The following is a 20,062-nucleotide window of genomic DNA, read 5'->3' as shown; positions in this document are numbered from 1 at the left end:
CTCTTAGAACCAAAGGCAGACCTACTATTCAAACCCAAGGTCAAAACGTTTCCTGAGAATTTCAAATTCTGCCATTTCCTACATGGCCTCTATCGGTTTTAGGAAGAGCAACTCCTTTCGTGTGGCCAAAGCATTCCGCCAAAACCTTCTTGTGGGGCAGTTCCCCTGTGGTGAAAAATTCTCTCCTGATCTGTACTCAGGGCTACGGCACATTAGAATGAACACTTACCCGCGTCCGGTCTGTGCACACGATTGTACAGAAAGATGTGCGTGCCCTTCTGAGAAGCCAGTCTTTGGAGTAGGGTAGGGAGACCACAGGAAGACATGTGGATGTGAAAGATAGACAGTGACTCCCTTACTGCAAATCTCTGGGGAACAGCCACCCCAAGGAGTGTGGAGCACTCACAGGCAGGGAGTCTATCTGATTCTCTCTGAGCTCCTGGCCCTCCAGGTCCCAGCATCATGTTTGGTACATAGCTGTGAAGTAACCTTTCGTTAACAAAAGTTAGTCAACTGCACCTGCACATCAGCGATGGATGCTTAAATTTCTGGATGTCCCTTCCAATTAAGGCCCCAGACAAAAGCAGACAACTGCAAATATAAGTGCAAATATCACCCCCCAACCTCCAGATGCAGAGGGTAAAATACGAAAAAGTCCTTGGATATTTGAAGACATAGAATCTACATGAGTAGAGCCTAGATCTTTGGCTTTCTTTCCTCTTTGGGACAGAATCGATGGCCCTCATTCTAGAAGGACATCAACATAAGGACATGATTTCATAGATGCAAATATGCGACATCCAAAAGTTTCAATCAGGCGCTCTTCATTTCCAAGTTTCTAAGAAGTTTAAATCATTCATTCGATGGGCGTGACAGAGCCTGCAGTCTAGTCTATATCGGATACCGTATTTCACCAACACATTGCCCCCTAACCCTGCCCTCAAGGAGAGTCGTGTAGATTCAGTGACTGCACCGTCCCTGGCACGTTGCTCTATGGAGCCCTGTAAGTCATATTAACTTTGCCTCTGGCTTCCCCCTTTGCACAGCCCCACCCTCCCAGGGCCGTGCACAGTTCTCCTGTGGAAACAGAAGCCGGTGACTTCCTTGTAAGGGAGCGATTTAGCACTTCCCCTTCTCAAATTGGGCCGGAACTGGCATGCAGGCCTCAGATCAGCACAGGGACCTGTCCAGCTCAGTCCCCATCAGACATCCTTTTCACAAAACCAGAAAAGGATGTATTTTCAGCGTAGCTTAAAATGATCATCATGATTAGAAAGCTACTTCAGTGCACCGAGCCTTTAGGAGCCAAGATACATTTATCTTTAACATGATCATATAATATATAGGAGTGTTTTAAGGTTTTTTTTTTTTTTTAATTTTTTTTCTTAAGAACTAGGCTTCCAACCTTAGAAATTATACTTGGCTTCCCTGCATGCACTCAGGGTGTGTTAGCAAGCTGGCATCCTTTCCCGAGCTAACTAGCTGTGTGGTCCTCCTATGCACTGTTAGAAAACTGCTACAAATACCTCCTAAAGCAATGCTTTCCTGGTGGCTGCATGATCTCCAGAACCTGACCGTGAACAATACTGAAAAGACACATTGGACGAAAGGAGCTTTAATAAAACCACTTACTAGCCAGGCGCTTTTCTTTCAAGACGTGTGATGATGTGACCCACTTCTCTAAAACCTTTTACAATATAACTGGTCCCCTTTACAATGCTGATACCAAGGATTAAATCTCACACCTGTATTACCAGCTGGCCACGGCAGACTAGGTTTTTCCTGTGAGCAGTAAGCACATTGCTGGGATCAGAATTTGACCTATGTCAAAATTATGTCACTCTAAGCTTTTACCATTACACAATTATTGAATTGGTTAAGTATATTATGCCATTTTCACTTGTAAAAAATATATACTCATACTGCAGAATAATAGACATTGCAAACAAATATACTGGAAGTCCCCTGATATCACTCCTTCTAATTGAACTTTCCTCCCCAAAGTTACCCATCTTATTTTTTTAGTCCTTAAAGTATATAATAATTGGATTTTTTTTTTACTTCTGTCTCTTTCAAAACCAAAAGAAAAAAAAAACACCAAATGTCATTTAAGATTTTTCCCCCACCATGAGATTTTGAAGATTAGAAGCTGCTTTTTTGTTTTTTGTTTTTTTAATGAAGTGATTCAAGGTAGGCAGTTGCCAATGTGAGAGAAGTTACATATGCTATAATGCTATAATTGGGTTTTTGTTCATTCATTCATTCTCCTGCAATTAGGGTTCTCCATAGCATGTAAACTATAGACAGAAATACCCTGAGCTACAGGTGTTCCGTGTTCTGCCGAGAAAGGAAGGGTTTACGTGGCTGTCTGCGTGAATAGGCCTTCCTTAGTTGGGAAAGTCATTTTTAAAAGAACACATGTGAAGTCATTGTCGATTGAAACTGATTACAGCCTTCAATTTTCTTTTTCACTGACCTCTCAGAAAATGTCTCCTCCACCTGCCGCCACGAATGCTGAATTGGTCTTTTCCTACTTTGTTTTAATAGAACCAGGATTGCATTTGAAGTTAAGCTGCAAAAAACCAGTCGATCAACAGATTTTCGAGTCCCACAGTCAATATGCACCATGTTTAATGTTATGGTTGATGCCAAAGCTCAATCAACAAAACTTTGCAGCATGGAAATGGGCCAAGAGGTAAAAAAAAAAAAAAATACACATTTTCCCCCCTCCATTGATCATGTAAAAGAAAACTTCACAAATTCCTTCCATCTATACCAGTGTGCTAGTTTCAGAAATATTCTCTAACATTTGCGGATTAAGCTACAGATGAATGTGTGGTATCTGTTTGTTAAGTCAATTTCTAAGGCACGTGCTAATAAGAATGCCAGTCACTTGGAAGTGATTCTTGGCTGGAGTTGGAGTGGCCGTAAAGTTCCTTTAAGTCACATGATGTGGGATGACCTTATTTATTAAGCTGGTATCTCCAATAGATCTGTTTGCCAGAGTGTAAGTCATTTTCACATTTGAAGTGCATTTTATCACTTGGAACATCTGGTCAGCAGGAGAGCTCGCTTCCTTGCATCAAGCAACTTCCAGGATATATAATGTTATTTCACCCTGCTACCCCAACCCCAGCCAGCAGGTTCTGAATTTTTAAGAAATGACAGACTTTCCAGTTTCCTTAGATTGAGCTGATTGTGACCAAAAGGTTAGTCCTTGCTAAGTTTCCAATTCCAAAGTGGTATTTAAAATGTAAAGGAGAAAGAAGCAGCAACTTGGGCTTGATTAAAGACTATCATGATCATTTTTCTCCGATGGCCTCAAGCCAGCTAGATATTCATATACCAATTTAGAATTAATTCAGAAACATTTCTGGCAACTCTCATGTTGTTGCCAATTGGCATAAATTGCTCCTAAATCAGATCTTTCGATACCAGCCTTACATGCTCAGAATTCTTACTAAATTATATTTGCTCCTTATTCGTTATTTATTTTCTCTTTCGGCACCTTCCATTTTTAAACGTGGGTTGGTGATATTCTCTTCCTGGCAAAATCATCTCCAACCTTCTTTCCCTACAAATCAGCTTCCTTAGCCACCCCTGTTAACTTTTGCTCCCAACTGACTTCCTTTTGAGGGACATTTCCTTGGGGGTTATGTTCTAGGCACTGGGGGCAAATGCAGTGGTTCTCAAAATTTCAGTGGGTATCAGACTCATTGAGAGAGCTTCTTAAGACCCAGTGGTTGGGTCTCGCCCCAAGAGTTTCTGGTAGGTCTGGGGTGTGACCCAAGAATTTGCATTTCTAACCAATTCCCCAGTGATGCTGATGCTGCTGGCTGGTCTGGAGACCACAGTTTGAGAATCGTTGGTCTGGAGGCTTGGATCCAAGAAGGAGTTAAGATTAGGGGTCACACGTGAAGGACAGCCTCCTGAGGAAGGCTTGGGTTAGGCTCGTCAAGTCACTCAGCCTGTCTGAACTTCGGTTTTCTCATCTGTAAAATGATGGCCCTATTTTAATTTATTTCAGGCTATTTTGAGCTGCAGAAACGGTTCTTCAAACCTTGCCAAAAAGGCCAGCATGTGAAACAAATAAGATTAGAGCTGCTCTGGATAAAGCAGAGGGCAGGGGGTCAAAGAAGAGGGTCCTCATGCTCAAACTACCAGGTTCCTTTCCACCTCTGCATTTCTTTGCTGCCCACCTGAATTCTCTTAGGCTTCACGGATCCCACTTGAAAAACCCTGCTTTTGGTGATTTTTCATGTTCATTCAGATCCCTTTGAGTTCAAACTTTCCAAAATTCTGTCCCTCATGAATTTTTCTCCCCTTGAGCTCCTTTTCTGAAAATTGAGATGTAATTCACATGCCATAAATTTCAGCCTTTTAAAGTATACAATTCAATAGTTTTTTAGTATATTCACAAAGCTACACAACCATAACAACTATCAGTTTTAGGACTCTTCCTTCACCCTAAAAAGACACCTGACTTATTGATAATAGTTTCCCAACCCTCCCTCCCCAGCCCTGGGCAACCACCACTCTACTTTCTGTCTCTAAGACTTGCCTATTCTGAGCATTTCATATAAATGGAATCTCATGTGGCCTTTTGTGACCGGTTTCTTTCATAGGACATTGTATTTTCAAGACTCATGTTGTTGCAGGCATCAGCACTTTGTTCCTTTTTATACTGAATAATGTTTTATTACTTGGTTATGCCACATCATATTTACCAATTCATCAGTTGATAGACTTTTGAGTTGTTTCTACTTTTTAGCTACTACGAGTAACACTGCCATGAACATTCAATGTACAAGTTTTCGTGCGGACCTGTGATTTCAATTGTCTTGAATATCTACCTAGAATTGAGATTCCTGGGTCATGTGGTCTGTCTTATTATAGCCATCCTAGTGTGTGTGCAGTGGTATCTCACTGTGGTTTTGATTTGCAGTGATGTTGGTCATACTTTTATGTGCCTACTGACCGTTTGTGTATCTCCTTTGAAGAAATATCTATTCAAATCCTTTGCCCATTTAAAAAATTAAATTCTTTTTATTGTTTAGTTGTTAGAGTTATTTATGTATTGTGGACGCTAGACCATTATCATACGTAGGGTTTGCAACTCTTTTCTCTGGTTCTGCCAATTGCCTTTTTCACATTCTTGGTAGTATCCTTTAAAACACAGTAGTTTTGTTTTTGTTTTGTTTTGTTTTAAGTTTGATGGAGTCCCATTTATCTCTTTCCCCTTGGAGCTTCCTGAGATGTCCATTTCAACTGAGTTTCACAAGGATGACACCATTCCAGGATGAGAAGGGTTGTTGCACTAGACTGGCCTCCTTTTCCCTCAGCAGCTCTTATGACTTCAGATCAACTCATTTGTGGCCACATGTAAAGAACTCCACATACCTGGCCAGATGCTAAGTAATCCTTCCAAATGAGCCAAGTCACTCTGAGCTTATCTTTTTTTTTTTTGAACTGGGGCTTGGGGATAGTAGTGTATGTTGGAGGGCAGGGGTTGTTGTCACAGGCTCCACTGAAAATTTGATGAAATTTATGGAACCAATTCCCAGGGGAAAAAATACTTTCACACAATTTCACATTTCAGGGGGCATGATGACCTTGTTAGGTCTAACCGTAGACCCCAGTTGGAAATATATGATAAAAAATAGCAAGTAGGTTTTGTCACAAGGGGACCCTGTTCTTACCGTTACCACTAATCACTTCTGTGCTACAGTAAAATGACCTTGGCTTAACCTTGGAGTCTTGGTTTTCTTGAAGAACAAGTTGTCCAGTGGCTTAATAAGTACATCTTATGGGTGCTATACGTTAGCTGCCAAACTCTGTGACCTTGATCAAGTCCCTTACTGTTACAACCTAACTGTCATCATTTATCAAATGAAAGATATAGCATGCAACCCACAGCCTTTGAGAGATATGTAGCTCGTAAAAGCTGAGGATAAAGCTCCCTAATTTCTGGATGTCAGATTAGAACGTTGTCTGGGATATGCTCAAATAGTAACATTTTTGAGGTTAAACAGCAGTACCTACTTCTTCCGGGATAGTATTCTATTTGATAAAGTAGAAGACACATCATGTATCCCTTTCAAACAATTCAACATTCTTTTTTTATGAAAACAATAACTGAGGCTGGTTAACACTTCCTATTTTTTCTGAACCCCCACATCCCCCTCCAAGACCAAATGATCTTTATTAAGGGCTCATCCAATACTGCATTCTATTCTCTGGCTCTTATCCTAAGACTCAGTTTCCCAGACCATTCTAGAGAGACCTGCTATGCCATTTCTCCTTAGTATAATTGAATCAGAGACACCTAAGTGACCAGCTCATGGGACTAGAGGGCTCTGCTGACCTTAGAATACCAAATGACCGAGAATAGTCTGAACGAAGCCAGATACCATTTTCAGTATATCTATACTTCCTCTGAGGGACCTTGCTGGCTGTGACCTTGAGTAGAACTTCAATGGGAAGTCTCATGCAAATAGCCTCTCCTTAATTTTTATCACTTTGCAGGATTGGGATATTCATCTCCAAAGTCACCGGAATTATAGAAATGAGATTGGCCAAAGATGACTGGAAATTGGGAGAACAGACAGAAAGTTCAATGTTTTTGTGTAGTTTTCACTTTGTGAGTTTGGGATATTAGGCTCACATTCCAGATCTAGTTATAATACCTGCTTCCACCTGGATTCCAACTCCCTCAAAGTGTTTTAGACTAGTGACTTGGCCAGGTGATACAGTATCCTCCAATTTTAAGATCACTTCCTTAATTTCATCACCAGGGTAAGTCTCATCTAAAAACAGCTGTTGAAGCATTTGTTAACCATACTTTTCCATCTTAAATATTTATTTTTTCATTAAAATTTTCAAAGCACCAGTAGAAAGGAAATTGTGTATTAAATAGTTTCTCACTTGGTCTAGTGTGTTTTCATCTCATTTCCAAGGTCAGATGGTCTTAACAGAAAGACAACATACACACAATCTGTTCCATGACAAGGCAAAATGTGCAGTACAGGAAGTCAAGTGGAATGATTTTTACAAAGTGATTGTGAATTTGCAGCAGCCTAGCTCATCAGAAGCAGAAGTGAACTCCAAACTTTCCATACCATTGAAGATTAGTGGTTCCCTTGGTATTATCATGATCTAGTGCCCCAGAATATAACTTATGGGTATTATTATTATTATTATTATTACTAGGGTAAAGCCAATCCAATGATGCCGGGGGAGGGAACTGGAAATGCAAAAATAGGAAGGATCCCTCTTTGTACCCATATTGGGATGCAGACTTCAAGAGACTTTGTGGCAAGATAATCTTATTGTGGGGATGGTAATTAAAAGATGCCCCAGTGGTATTTATTCCCCTTCACGGAGCTTCACATCTGCGTGGAACAGATAATCTCCCCAGAAAGAGCAGAATGAAGTGCTCACTATTGCCCTGGAAAAGCTGGTTAATCAATAAGTTTGGGGAGAATTTGGTAAAAACAAATGCGTGCATTTTGTACTTACTTGTCTAAAAATGGGGACTGCTTTGATATCCAGCCCTTTAGTGCATGTTAAGCAGAGCGGATATGACCCTGGTGGACTATCTTTCCCAAACTAAGTTTTGTTTATTTATCAAAACAACCTTTTCATAACGGGGGGGGGGAAACGTAGACAGGAGTAACAATAACAGTATTTGTCCAGAGTGAAAGGGAGAGACAGTGGAATTCTCTGCAGGGAGGTCAGGGCAAGTTTGTCATGGAAAAATCGAAGGCGGGAGGAGGTTCCAAACACCCACCATGTCTCCATATACTTCAGTGTGGACTCCTTACAGAATGAAAAGGTTTGAGGTTCCCCCACCTGTGAAGAGAAAGCATATTTGCTTTTCAAGAAAAAAAAAATGACATTACTAACACCTCAGACCATGAGCCTGTATCTCTCCCGGTACATGGATAACAACTACGATGGTCTCTGCTCACCATGTCAGCCAAGTGTTCCAAGAGAACGTTTCTATTCTCAGTGATGTTCTTTGCTGGGTTAGAAGCCCCCCGCTTCATATTTCAGATTGTATTATTTTGCCTACAACTTGCTTTTCTGAGTTAGTTAAGTCTCATAATTAATCAACGTGGATCATTTATAGTAATCCAAAGAAAATCAAGCAGAGTGAGACAGTCACATGAGGAGGAAAGTAAGCATGTGATACTGGATCTTATCTCAAGACCTAAAAATGAATTTGGAGCCCTGTCAATATTCCTGAATTCTTTTGCTCTGACATCTTTCTTTGTGTTTCTAGCACAGAATTCTGCAGATAGTTTTTTGCATTCAGCTTCAGGTTTATGCCACTTACTAGTAAATCCCTTCATGAAGCTAGCGGGAGAGCCAGAGTGGGTCCTGATTTCATCAGGGCTGTGCAACATGGACCCTTTTTGCTTTATTGTTTTTCCTCTAATCAACTGAAAGGGAATGAAAATGAGAGAGTTGAGCAATAAGGACCATATCTCCCTACCCTTGGCCTCTACTTTATGAAATTGAACAAATAGTATTGGAGTTGCAATTATGGTTACAACATGTTTTCACAGCTTAGACCCTCACTTGACCTTCAAAATAGATCTCTGAGGGGCACCTTGGTGGCTCTGTCGGTTGAGCATCTGACTTCAGCCCAGGTCATGATCTCACTGTCCCGAGTTCAAGCCCCGAGTCGGACTCTGTGCTATCAGCACAGAGCCTGGAGCCTGTTTCTGATTCTGTGTCTTCCTCTCCGTATCTGCCACTCTCCCATTCATGCTCTCTCTCTCTCTCTCTCTCTCTCTCTCTCTCTCACACACACACACACACACAAATAAATAAACATTTAAAAAATAGATCTATGAATCTGAGAGCAGAACTGCAGGAAATGTCTTTTAAATAATAATAATAATAAATAATAAATAGAAGAACAGGCCTGCTAAATATCTTTAAACAGGGTTTGCTTCATTCTCTTTCCAAGATCAGTGTTTGTACTGGGTTCTCCTTCTACCCCCCACATTGGTTGCGACCAGTTAGTGGTATTAATCTGTTCTTTTACAGATGAGGAAACTGAACTACATTTTCTTAGGCTACATGATTTCCCAACTTTGCACTGGGACTTTATCTAGGTCTTCCAATTACAAACAAAATTCCCCTGTGACTTTTAATGAACTAACTGAATTCATATCCCTTCACTCACTTTCATTAATTCTGATTGCCAGTTATCAGAATATCAAACCACGTTCCCGTGGCTTATTATTTCTGTATGTTTTCATAGCTTTTTGAATGGTTTGCTTAATTTTCGTTTTCTCATGTGTCCTTTTGTCCTAATCTTTATTTGCACTGTTCCTTTTTTTTTTCTATTCCTAATTAATCATCCTTCTGAAAGTTTGCTAAAGAGTGGGTAAGTGCATTTTCCTTTCCAAATAGCAGTGCTTTGCATTGTTATTTTTTATTAAGGAATATGGAATAATTCGAATGGATACTAAAATGATCTAATAAATGTCAAGGAACTGGCATACAGTATTTTCTGTTGAAATCGCTTTTCCTTTTTTCCTGGCATTTACAGCAGATTTTTGTTTGTGTGGGGGTTTGTTTTCACATTACTATTTAAATTTAATCGACAGCGGCCGTTAGAGAAATTGAAAAACTTAACAGGAGTCTTAGCAGAGGCTCTAAACCTGGAGAAAATGAGTGGCTGTCGCAAGGGCTCAGAAAAAAAAAAAAACAACAAGCAAACAAAAAACAAACAAAAAAAAATGTTGCCTCCACACTGAGTCAATATCTAGAGAACCAGTGGGCTCTGAGGCGTTAACCCCAAGTATCAGAGGGTTTTAGAACAGTTTTTGCGAAATCCATCACAGTGTCTTGGTCAAATTCTGAGTCACATCCCCCGGCAGTTTTCCAAAGATAACTTTTCATCCCCTGTATTAAATTATTGTGCTATCTTATTTTGTAAGTTCCAGATCAATACACCGCTAGGCCATGAAGCCATTCCATGCGTGCTGTTTGTAATCGTGTGTATGTATCTACACATATCAAAGCCATCCAAAGCCTTGGGTGAGCAGCCATGTGGCTGGTAATTTTTTTTAAGAGCTTCAGATCTCTCTTCATCAAAGACCTGGAGTCAGAATCTTACGGCTGCGTCTGGGACTATGGAAATGAACTGGGTCTACGGGCCAGGCTTGCTTTATAAATTGTGTTGTCTAAAAATTACTGACGGATACAATGCCCTCACCTCCCAAACATGCTAATATTTGTCTTTCTGTGTTCCTCAGCATCAATACCATTCAAAAATAGATGAACTAATTGAAGAAGCTGTTAAAGAAATGATAACACTCTTGGTTGCAAAGGTAACCTTCAGCTTCAGGTGAAATGTTTCATTGCGAACATTGCTTTGTTAGATCTGCATTCCCATTAAAATGTAACACGTTAAAAAGTTCAGCTGGATACTTGTATTTCTCAGGAAACAAGATCGTACATCACCCAGGCTCAAGTCAGAATGATTTTTTCTGATGATTGCAAGCCGCGTGAAGATGAATTGATGAAGTGGCGTGTGTTAACTTAATAAGAAATTGTCCCCCGACTAGGTTATAGGAAAAGTGTTTGTTTTGTTTTTCAGCGCTGACAAAGTTAGATTTTAAATACAGAAAGTTAAACGGTAATAAGGAATTCTGCCATCCTGAAAACCCCCTTTTCCCTCGTTTCTCATGCAGTGAGAGTCATAATAAAACATAAAAGTCAGATAAAGCTATTTCAGTCACCCTCATGAATTATAGAATTTTAACTAAGTAATGCTGAATGGGAAGACATTTATATTTGCCAGTGCTAAACTTCTGTTTCCCCCAAATTACTGATAAAATACAAATAAAAATAGATTGGATTAAATGTAGTGCTAATATGTAACGTAAAAACTGCTTTGCGCAGTTTTGGATTTTGAAAAGTGCATTTAATATTATCGCATGCTGTATGCAACTCAATAATATTTTGTCACTTTGTACTTCTGTAACACTCTGTATTTGCAATCACATAATAATGAAGAGAAAGCCGGATAAGTCAAATATTTCTCTGTGAAAGCAATCTATTCCTCTCCCCAAAAGCGGGAATCAAATAATATTTTAGAACGCAAAAGCAAGTGAGGTCATTGCTAGTCTCTGGCTGGTTGGGAATGTTGCTCCTTAGTGTGAACAGTTAGAGTTTGAAATAATATATATATATCTATCTATTTTTTTGCTGTTTTACTAGTTCGTTACTATCTTGGAAGGAGTACTGGCAAAATTATCCAGATATGACGAAGGGACTTTGTTTTCTTCTTTTTTGTCATTTACCGTAAGTAAAGAGCTTCTTCCTTGCCTGGTTTTTGTTTTAGTGTGGGTTTGGGTTTTGGTTTAGGGGAGGGGTGCCAATGTGTCACTTTGGTGTTGGTTTGTGTGTGCATGTGAATTAAGGTCAGCTACCAATATAACATGACAATAAGCAGGACCTTTCATAACCGCAGGTAATCCAAAATCATTTCTTTCACTTGAGAATGCACAATATGTATGTTATGTATATGCACGTACACACACATACACATACGTCTCCATATGTATACATCCCAAAGAGAGTTGCTGGCCCGAGCCCGTGTTAGTTATCTCAGGAAAATCACTTAATGTTTCTCGGTCACCACTTGCCCATCTGTAAAATTTAAACGTTGCAAATAGAGACCTACAGGTCAGACAGAGCTTTCGAATACGTTTTATTTGGTCCTCACTGGGTCAGGTACACTTTTCCTAACTGAATTAGTTGCCTATATTTACAACGCGGGAGGATTCATGGAGATGTCCATATTCCAGGCTTTCTTTATAAAAGGGACACTTAAGAGCTCTGAGCATCTCAGACCAGTGGTCTGCTGGTCACCGTGGGCCCCATTGACCAGACGGTCGTTTGCCAGTTTCCTGTAGCAGCTGCTGTTTTACTCATTCGTGTACCTGCCTGGGCTTGGGAACACTGGAGTCTACAACCTCTGAAGCACATGACTGGGTCCGTACAGATTGTGAGGGGCTCTAATTCTGCGCCAGGATTGGGCATGGGCATAGAAGTGAGTTTGGCTGTGGGCGGAAGCCAGCCTCATTCTCTGCAGGTCAATGACCAATGGAGATGGTCACCGTAAAGGGGCTGCTTTGGGGGCCTTGTTCTCCCACCTTCTGTGCTCGGTGGCGATGACAACTGTATCTTTTCTTGACGTTTCTGATAGCTGGGTTTTTGCTCGCTCTGAGGCCAGCTGTTTTCCTCTGACCTAAGAAAGGCAATCAATTTAAGACCTACTATCCCTGCGTCTTTAAAACAGCATTAATGTATGAAGAATCTCCTAGAAAGGCATTGAATGCCAAGACGAGGCCCAGCACGGGGTAGGAGGTAGCATATCATCATCATCTTTGGGATCTGGCAGAACCGGCTTCAAATCCTGTTGCCAGGATTAACCAGCTATGTGATCTTGAGTAGCTGTCTCATCCTCTCCGAGTCTCAGTTGTGCTTTGGGTTTGCTTTTGGCCTTGGGAAGGGGCGCTATTATATAATTTTGGTTTTGGTGTTGGCATATGTGTGTTAATTATGGCCAACTACCATGATGTATGGGAGTGAGGAGTGGATAACATCTGCTGGGATGAGCTGTTGGGGAGATAATATTGTAAGTGAAGAGTCTAGCATAGTCCTAGCACGAAGTAAGTTCTCAACAAATGGAGGCTACTTTTAATAAAAGATGATAAAACATGATTATTATACAGTGCAAACAACCATGCACACAAGTTCTTCCTAAATATGCCTTACATTGGTATTTCCCGCGCATTAGATTTTCTGGGAATTAAGGGACAGGTAGACAGAAGACATTTAAAACAATTCTAGATAGTATCCATGTATCCACATATCCAGGATATTTTACTTAGCAGCTCTCAACTTCCCACGTGTAAGGAATGAACTCAACCCCAGAAGTGTGGTGGCCCCAGTTCCCAGAATCTAGTGGTAACGGTGGGGCGGGCCAGAGGATGGTGACAACAGGAAATCTACCCAATATCACTCCGTAGAACCACCCACAATGTGTCACAGCCGAAAGGAAACCAATCCGGCCACTCCTTCGACAAACAAACAAACAACAGCAACAATAAAAACAAGGCCCAGAGAGGGGAAGTAATTTGTCTAAGGTCACACAGCAATGGGCAGAGTGGAGACAGGGACCCAGGTCTTCTGCCAGCTCCCCCCGCGCCCCCCCCACCCCCCACCATTGAAGAACTTCCTGGAGAGAGTGGGATTCAGCTGGCAGTTGCCTTAGCACTGGAAGGCAGATGGGCAGATGAGTGGGAAATATTCGATAATCTTTCATCCCTCAGTGAAGTCATGGAAATGGTGGAAAGAGGCAGAATTCTTCTGGAAAACATTCCCCTGACACCCACAAAAGCTTTCACTTTCTTTGAGTCTTCATTTCGAGCAAGTGTTTTTACCGCCCTGGACTCGAACCAGTGCAAACCGGGAAAGCCCCTCTGCTCTTCACGGAGCAGAACTCAGCCCATCCGCTAGGCCCCACCCTAATGACTGACTTACCCAGAGAACTAGCGGAAGGTGGTCCATGGCAGCCGTGCAGGACGGGGTACCAGGGGGAGTCTCACGAGAGGGTGAGACACAAAGAAGGCCTAGCATATCCTCTGAGGAGTTTTCAAGCTGAAATTCTCATGCTCTCCTCTCCCTTTTCGGAGACATTTTGCAGCCTCGCAGCATGCCTAGTGAAGTCCCCGTAACTGGAGAACACTTGGGTGCCTGTTGCTGGGCCTGTGACTTCCCTTCCTTAGTGACACTTCTCCCACACACTTGGCCGTCCCACGGCCAAAAGCACCCACTTATCATTTGCAGCCTCTGTTCTCATCTCCTGCTGGTATTCCAGCGTTGGAGAACACGAGCTGTGCTCAGAAGTGGCAGGAATATCCATCTGCACACGTGGATGCTGAGCTCCTGCCCAAATTTCAAGGGGCCTTTGAAGACTTCCTGCGGCCCAGTTGTGTGACTCACGCCAGAGTGGAGTGGAGGGGAAGGGAAAGAGCTGAGCAGGGGCAGCAGGCGTCGTGGGAAGAGCCTGGGAACCAAGGATGAGAGAGCCAGCTGTGAGTCCCGGGACCCTGGACAAAGGCGTCGAGAAGGTGCCGACGCCCTGGCAAGGCTTCCCTTAGCACTGCTCCCATCTCGGATTCAATCTTTCAAGTATTACTGTGCACTTACCACGTCCCCACCTCAGCGGGGCTGCCAAGGCTGAGCCATGTGCTGTGCCCCCCGGAAAGCTGACAAGTATCGACAAATATGCCACCCTTTCCCCCTCTTTCTCCCGCTGAGCGCCTCCTTTCCTGGGTGGGCTTGGTTTCATGGTCCAAGCCAGACATTTTGGAAAACGTCTGCAGTGGCACGGAGCAGGCAGGAATATTTATTTCTCGTCTCCATCTGCATTGCTTCCTCTCTTGGAGAGGAGCTGGGGGGTGGGGGGGGGGGAGGAGGGAGGAGGAGATGTGGCTTCTTCGTGCCAGCCCAAGAGGCGTCCAGGCGCGCCCCTCCTCTCCTCCCTCCGCAGCCTCAGCAGCAGGAGCAGCCTGGGATTTCTGGAGGCAGGCGCCTTTCGAACTTTCGAAAGATCAGCCCAGTTGGAAGTCGCAATTAGCAACTATCCGCCCATTTCCCCTGACTGCAAGATGTGCTTTTGTGTGGGTTGCCTGCTTGGAAGGGTCCTTGTCTGGTGGGTAGCCTCACGCTGTTCTTTTAGGAGGCCAGGGAGGGCGACAAGCAGGTGCCTAGGTCCCTCTCCGAACAAATTAAAATCCTTTCCTTGGGCCTATCCAGGTGTTGACAAATATGCTAGTTCTGGAAGCCACTGGCTCCTTCATTCTCTCATTCACTCGTTCACCCAGCACGTATTTACCAAGTCTATTGTGCTAGGTGCCGGAGCACAGCAGTGAGCAAGGGACACATGTTCTCTGTCCTTTTGGAGTTTACATTTAGGAAGAGAGACAGACAATAAAAAAGGGGAAAAAAAGTATAGGGTAGGGGTTGTGCTATACAGGCCACAGAGTGGAAAGAAAGGGAGAGAAAGAGAGAGAGGAGGTGGGGGGTAGTGTTGCTTCAGCTAGGATGGTCACGGAAGGTCTCTGAGGAGGAGACGTGGACTGAAACCAAGAGGGGCCGGCCACAGCTGAAGAGAGGGGAGAATCTTCTAGACAGAGCAGCAATTGCAATGACCAGGAGTCAGGAAAGCAGGAGGCATTTTTGCAGCATATTTTGGAAGTAGCATGGACAGGACTTAGAGATTGAGCACCTGCTGGGGGCGGAGACTCAATGGAAGGAGCAAAGTGGAAGGTCCCTCGCGGTGAGGTCCTGAAGAGTTCCGCTGTGCCGAGTGGTCCTGAGAGGCCAGTGGCACACAGCAAAAAGCCCGGAGAGGGGAGACCCAGGCTGGGGCCCCAGCCCTGCCCCTCACCCCGGAGCTGTGTGACCTGGAACATGGGACCCCACCTTGGCTTTCAGTTCCCCTCGGCATAATATGATGATGGTTTTATTAGATGAATTCCAAAGTCTAAAATAGCTACAGGAGCAACGCTATTCTTTAAGCACTTGCTAAGTGCCTGGCACAGGGCTAAGTGCTTTAAATATATTTTTCTCATTGAATCCTCTGAACGCTGCCGTTCCAACAACGCTCTTCTGCCTGCAGACAATGAAACGGAGGCTCGGAGAGGTTAAGTCCTCTCGTTCGACCAGCATGCTCTCTCCCACTAACCTCCGGAGCCTTTAAGGAAGGGTGATGATGTAGGAGGAGCCCACACCCTCTCCCCTGGCAGACAGAATAATTACCTCAAATCCTCTGAAGGCCCCGAGAATTCACTCCAGGTTCCCCCATCAAGCCAGCCATTTGAGATGGTCACAATGGAACCCTGGAAGCCACTCTGGTCAGGCAGGGTAAAGCCCTATTAAAAGCTGTCAGGGGCCCAAACACTACGGTATGCACAATCCCCTAGGTCTCAAATTACCCTCATCCACCTTTTTTCCCTCTTCATTTGCCAGCCTTTTAATTGGTTTGTCACTTAGAAATGAAACAAAGTAGACATGCTTCTTCCTGCTAGAATCTGAGACCAGGACTGGTGTTAGTGCGGATCACCCAGCAGCGTAGACGGCTTTTGTGCAGAGCTCTTGAGGTCATGCCAAAGAACAAGACTGCCACTTTGGTCAAAAGCCAGAACTGGATCGGGGCGCCTGGGTGGCGCAGTCGGTTAAGCGTCCGACTTCAGCCAGGTCACGATCTCACGGTCCGTGAGTTCGAGCCCCGCGTCGGGCTCTGGGCTGATGGCTCAGAGCCTGGAGCCTGCTTCCGATTCTGTGTCTCCCTCTCTCTCTGCCCCTCCCCCGTTCATGCTCTGTCTCTCTCTGTCCCAAAAATAAATAAACGTTGAAAAAAAAAATTTTAAAAAAATAAAAAAAAAAAAAAAAGCCAGAACTGGATCAAAAGAATTCACTTCTGTGCACAGACTATTTTGGTCAGGAAGCAGTTCAAATTTTAGCATGGGGCGAGTGTTCGTAATTGTTATTGTTATCTCCAGCGATGTGCCATTTTTGCTCTGGCTTCAGGGAATGACCAGCAGAGGAGACATGGCTTTTTATACTATGGGCTGGTGATGATGGTGTAGACAGAGAGGTCTTGGTCTACCTTCAGAAGGCAACATCCTTAGATTATCAGACGCTGAATCCATGTGAGTCAAGTCAGTTGACTTCCCCCCTTCAGAGTGGAGGTGCCTGCCTTGGACAGAAGCACCAACCATGTTGGTAATAGCTGACCTTTATTGAACATATATTATGTGCCAGGCAGTGTGCTGAGTGACTTACGTGCATTTTCTCATCCGATTCTCACAATCACCCTATGCAATTGATACAATTATTATCCCCATTTTACAGATGAGAGAGTTGAGTTTTTTGTCCAAAGTCATACAACTACTAAGACTCCACCTTAGATTTACTCTTTTATTATCTTCAGAATGTTATTCCCCACAGAAGCACAGAAACTCATAAATGGAATCAATTCGTGACTCTCCCGGGAACAATCCACTTAGCGATACCATTTCTAAGGGAAAGAGTCCTCTATTTTTTTCACACCTTACCAGTAAAAGTATTTTGTAAGTAATTTACCCGCCACATGGTTTGCAATAAAACCAAAGGAATAGACATTCAAAAGCCCCCTACTTCTTTTGTGCTTTCCAGATAATCTTCAGTTTCACATTAGTCCTTCATTCAACACACGTTTGTTAAGTACTTACTTGCTGCTAGGCATTGGGAGCTTACCAATGACCAAGACGGATAATGCCTCTTAGTATATTCTCATTAGGGAGATACAGTCTCAACAAGTAAGTCACACGCGTGGCAAGTTTTCAGAGAGAGGGAGAAGTAGCTGATGCAATGGGGCGGTAGCCTAAAGGAACCGAACATCATCTGGGAGGCCATGGCGTTTGAGGTGAGGTCTGATGGATGTAGCAAATAAGAGAAGAAGGAGTGTTGCAGGGCACAAAGACACTGAGGAGGAAGGGAAGGTCCCATGCATTGTGGGAACCAGAAGTTCATTGTGACCCGGGTAAATGTCAGACTAAAGTAGGGATAGAGCTAGGGAGCAGCTAGTCTGGAGCCTGTTCATGAAGCAACTTGCCCATGGTTATGGTATCTAAGGGTTTGCCAAGGGGCATTATCAAAATTAATTTAGCTGGAGAAGGGAAGAGAGGTCCCCGAGAGACCAGCTACTGTTACCGGCTGACGTCGTGTTTGTAGTCTGATTTTGAAGCTTTGGACCACCATCGGAAGGCAAGACTTATTTTGTCTAATGGTTTTTGTTCGCATAGACCAGAAAAGCACCATGCTCTGACGTGTTCAAGAACTCTAAAGCACCGATCTGCCGTGCCTTCTACCGACTTCTTTCATCAGCCACTCCCCAATGGCTCAGAACTTGACATCCACTTTGGGGTTTATTTCAGATAATTTTATCACCTAGTAGGACATCCTCCTCCTTTCCAGTTCATGCCTTGAAAACACAGCTGACAATTAACATACCCTGCTGTCCAAAGCAGCCCTTCAGAAGCTTTTTCAGAAGAAGAAGAAGAAAAAAAATAAGCATCCAAAGTTAACCATTCCCCTTTAAATCCTTTGGTAGACAGATGAACACAAGACAGACATGGTATTTTCTTCAGACCGTCAGGTGCTGAGTGACCAGGTCACAGAACTGACAGCCATGAAAGAAAGACGTAATGAAGACACGTGGGGCTCCAAACATGAGATAATTGTTCTGAAATTAAAAGTCAGAGATGCTGCCCTAACCTCCAAACCACTTGCAGGGGGACGCCGGTCACCAGAAAGTGAGAGGGAGAGGGAGGATTGTGAAGCCCAGGCTAACAGAAATGCGGGCTAGTTACTGGCCATTTGTTGAGCCTCAGTTGTTTCATCTGTTGAGTGGGGGTGCTAGGGCGTATGTCAGGGAGCGGATGAGATGAGTAGAACCACGATGAGCAGGGGCGCCTGGGTGGCTCAGTCGGTTAAGCATCCGACTTCGGTTCAGGTCATGAGTTCGAGCTTCCCATCGGGCTCTGTGCTGACAGCTCAGAGCCCAGAGCCTGCATCGGATTCTGTGTATGTGTGTCTCTCTCTGCCCTTCCCCCACTTGTGCTCTGTCTCCCTCTCTCTCTGTCTCAAAAATAAGTAAACATCTTAAAAAAAAAGAACTATAGTGAGCAGTCTCCTGGCACATTGTGGCAGCTCAGTAAATACCCCTTCTTAGTCTTACCTTCAGCCTACACCTGTAAGAAGGTTCGCCTGATCTAGCACTTTCAACCATTTTCTCACCTGTTTAGTCCTTGGCTTATTAACCATTTCTCCTAAGCAACCCAAATCACTACTCAGAACAGGATCAACCAAGACTCTCCTGTAGCTTCTATTTCGGCACATTCTGATACTCAAAACTTGGATTCATCAGAGATGTTTTCCATTAAGTTTAGTGTATTTTAGCATTTAGTGTTTTGTTTTAATTCTTCCAGAATTTTTCATTCACACATAGCCTCTAGAATACCTATGAATCAAAATATTCAGTTAACCAGACTTGAATAACCCATCCCCCGTGCATATTTTAGGTCGAATCAGGTTTATTTCGTTATACAACTAGGTTACTTGTCCGTCCAGTTCTGTCCCTTACTGGAGTGTCATTCTGGACAGATTAATTAACCTCTGGCCTTAGCTTACTGACCTATAAAATGGGAATAATAATGAGAGTTAAATTATGCGATGTTGTTAGAGTTAAGTGAGAAAATGTTATATACCCGGGATGAGGTAAGCATCTGATACTTGTTAGCTTTTGTTATTATTGTGGTTATTACTGTGGTTACGTCACTGAGTGCTGAGTACTAGAACCAATCACTTGACCTGCTACCATGTTTTCTATGACTGCTATATGTAAACTATTAAGCTAGGAGTTGTAAAGATAGGAAGATCTTCTTTTGAAGACCCTATCTCTTGTTGTCTGGAAGTTGCTATCTAGAGGGCATGCGACAGAAGGAACGTTTGAGATTTTTCTGGTCCAGCGTTTCCAGTGTTGTACTGGAATCTTCTCCGTTCCTACCTGCTGGGCACAGCCACTTCTCCACATCTCTTCGCAGCTCTGCGTTTAGTGATGCCCCACCAGGAGCTTGAAACTGACCATGGTCAAATCGTTTGCACCACAGAATTGGCAGAGGCTACCAAACAGCGTGCTGTCTGCCTCCCTCTTTTTCCTCTTCCTCCTCCTCCCTCTTCCTTTCTACTAACATATCCCTGAGTGTTTCCCAAGCACAGGAGATACACCACCTGCTACCTGAGATGATATTGGACGCCACAAAAACGCCACATGAAATAGCACCAATCCCATTGTAAGAGAATTATCCCCTCTTTCATTTTCTTCTCATGTTTATCTTTATATCAAGGAGAAAGTTTCCAGTGAGTGATAATCTGCCTCTCACACTTCCCTAAAATATCACATATTTGTGTGTAACAAAGAGAA

The 20,062-nt window shown here is 43.3% G+C and overlaps 1 protein-coding gene across 11 annotated transcripts in view; it reads left to right on the top strand.

Moving 5' to 3' along the window:
* CADPS (calcium dependent secretion activator) overlaps positions 1–20,062 on the top strand; it is a 476,722-nt gene that overhangs the window by 395,058 nt on the left and 61,602 nt on the right. For all 11 annotated transcript variants that reach the window (XM_030307156.1, XM_030307157.1, XM_030307154.1 and 8 more), the window contains 3 exons: positions 2,548–2,695; positions 10,275–10,349; positions 11,242–11,325. In XM_030307156.1, coding sequence (XP_030163016.1) covers positions 2,548–2,695; positions 10,275–10,349; positions 11,242–11,325 — 307 coding nt within the window. The remainder of the gene's footprint in view (positions 1–2,547; positions 2,696–10,274; positions 10,350–11,241; positions 11,326–20,062) is intronic.

Source organism: Lynx canadensis, chromosome A2 (genome assembly GCF_007474595.2).
Source record: "Lynx canadensis isolate LIC74 chromosome A2, mLynCan4.pri.v2, whole genome shotgun sequence".
Taxonomy (NCBI): domain Eukaryota; kingdom Metazoa; phylum Chordata; class Mammalia; order Carnivora; family Felidae; genus Lynx; species Lynx canadensis.
The sequence above is the reverse complement of the archived record's forward strand: the minus strand, read 5'-3'. Positions and strand labels throughout refer to the sequence as shown.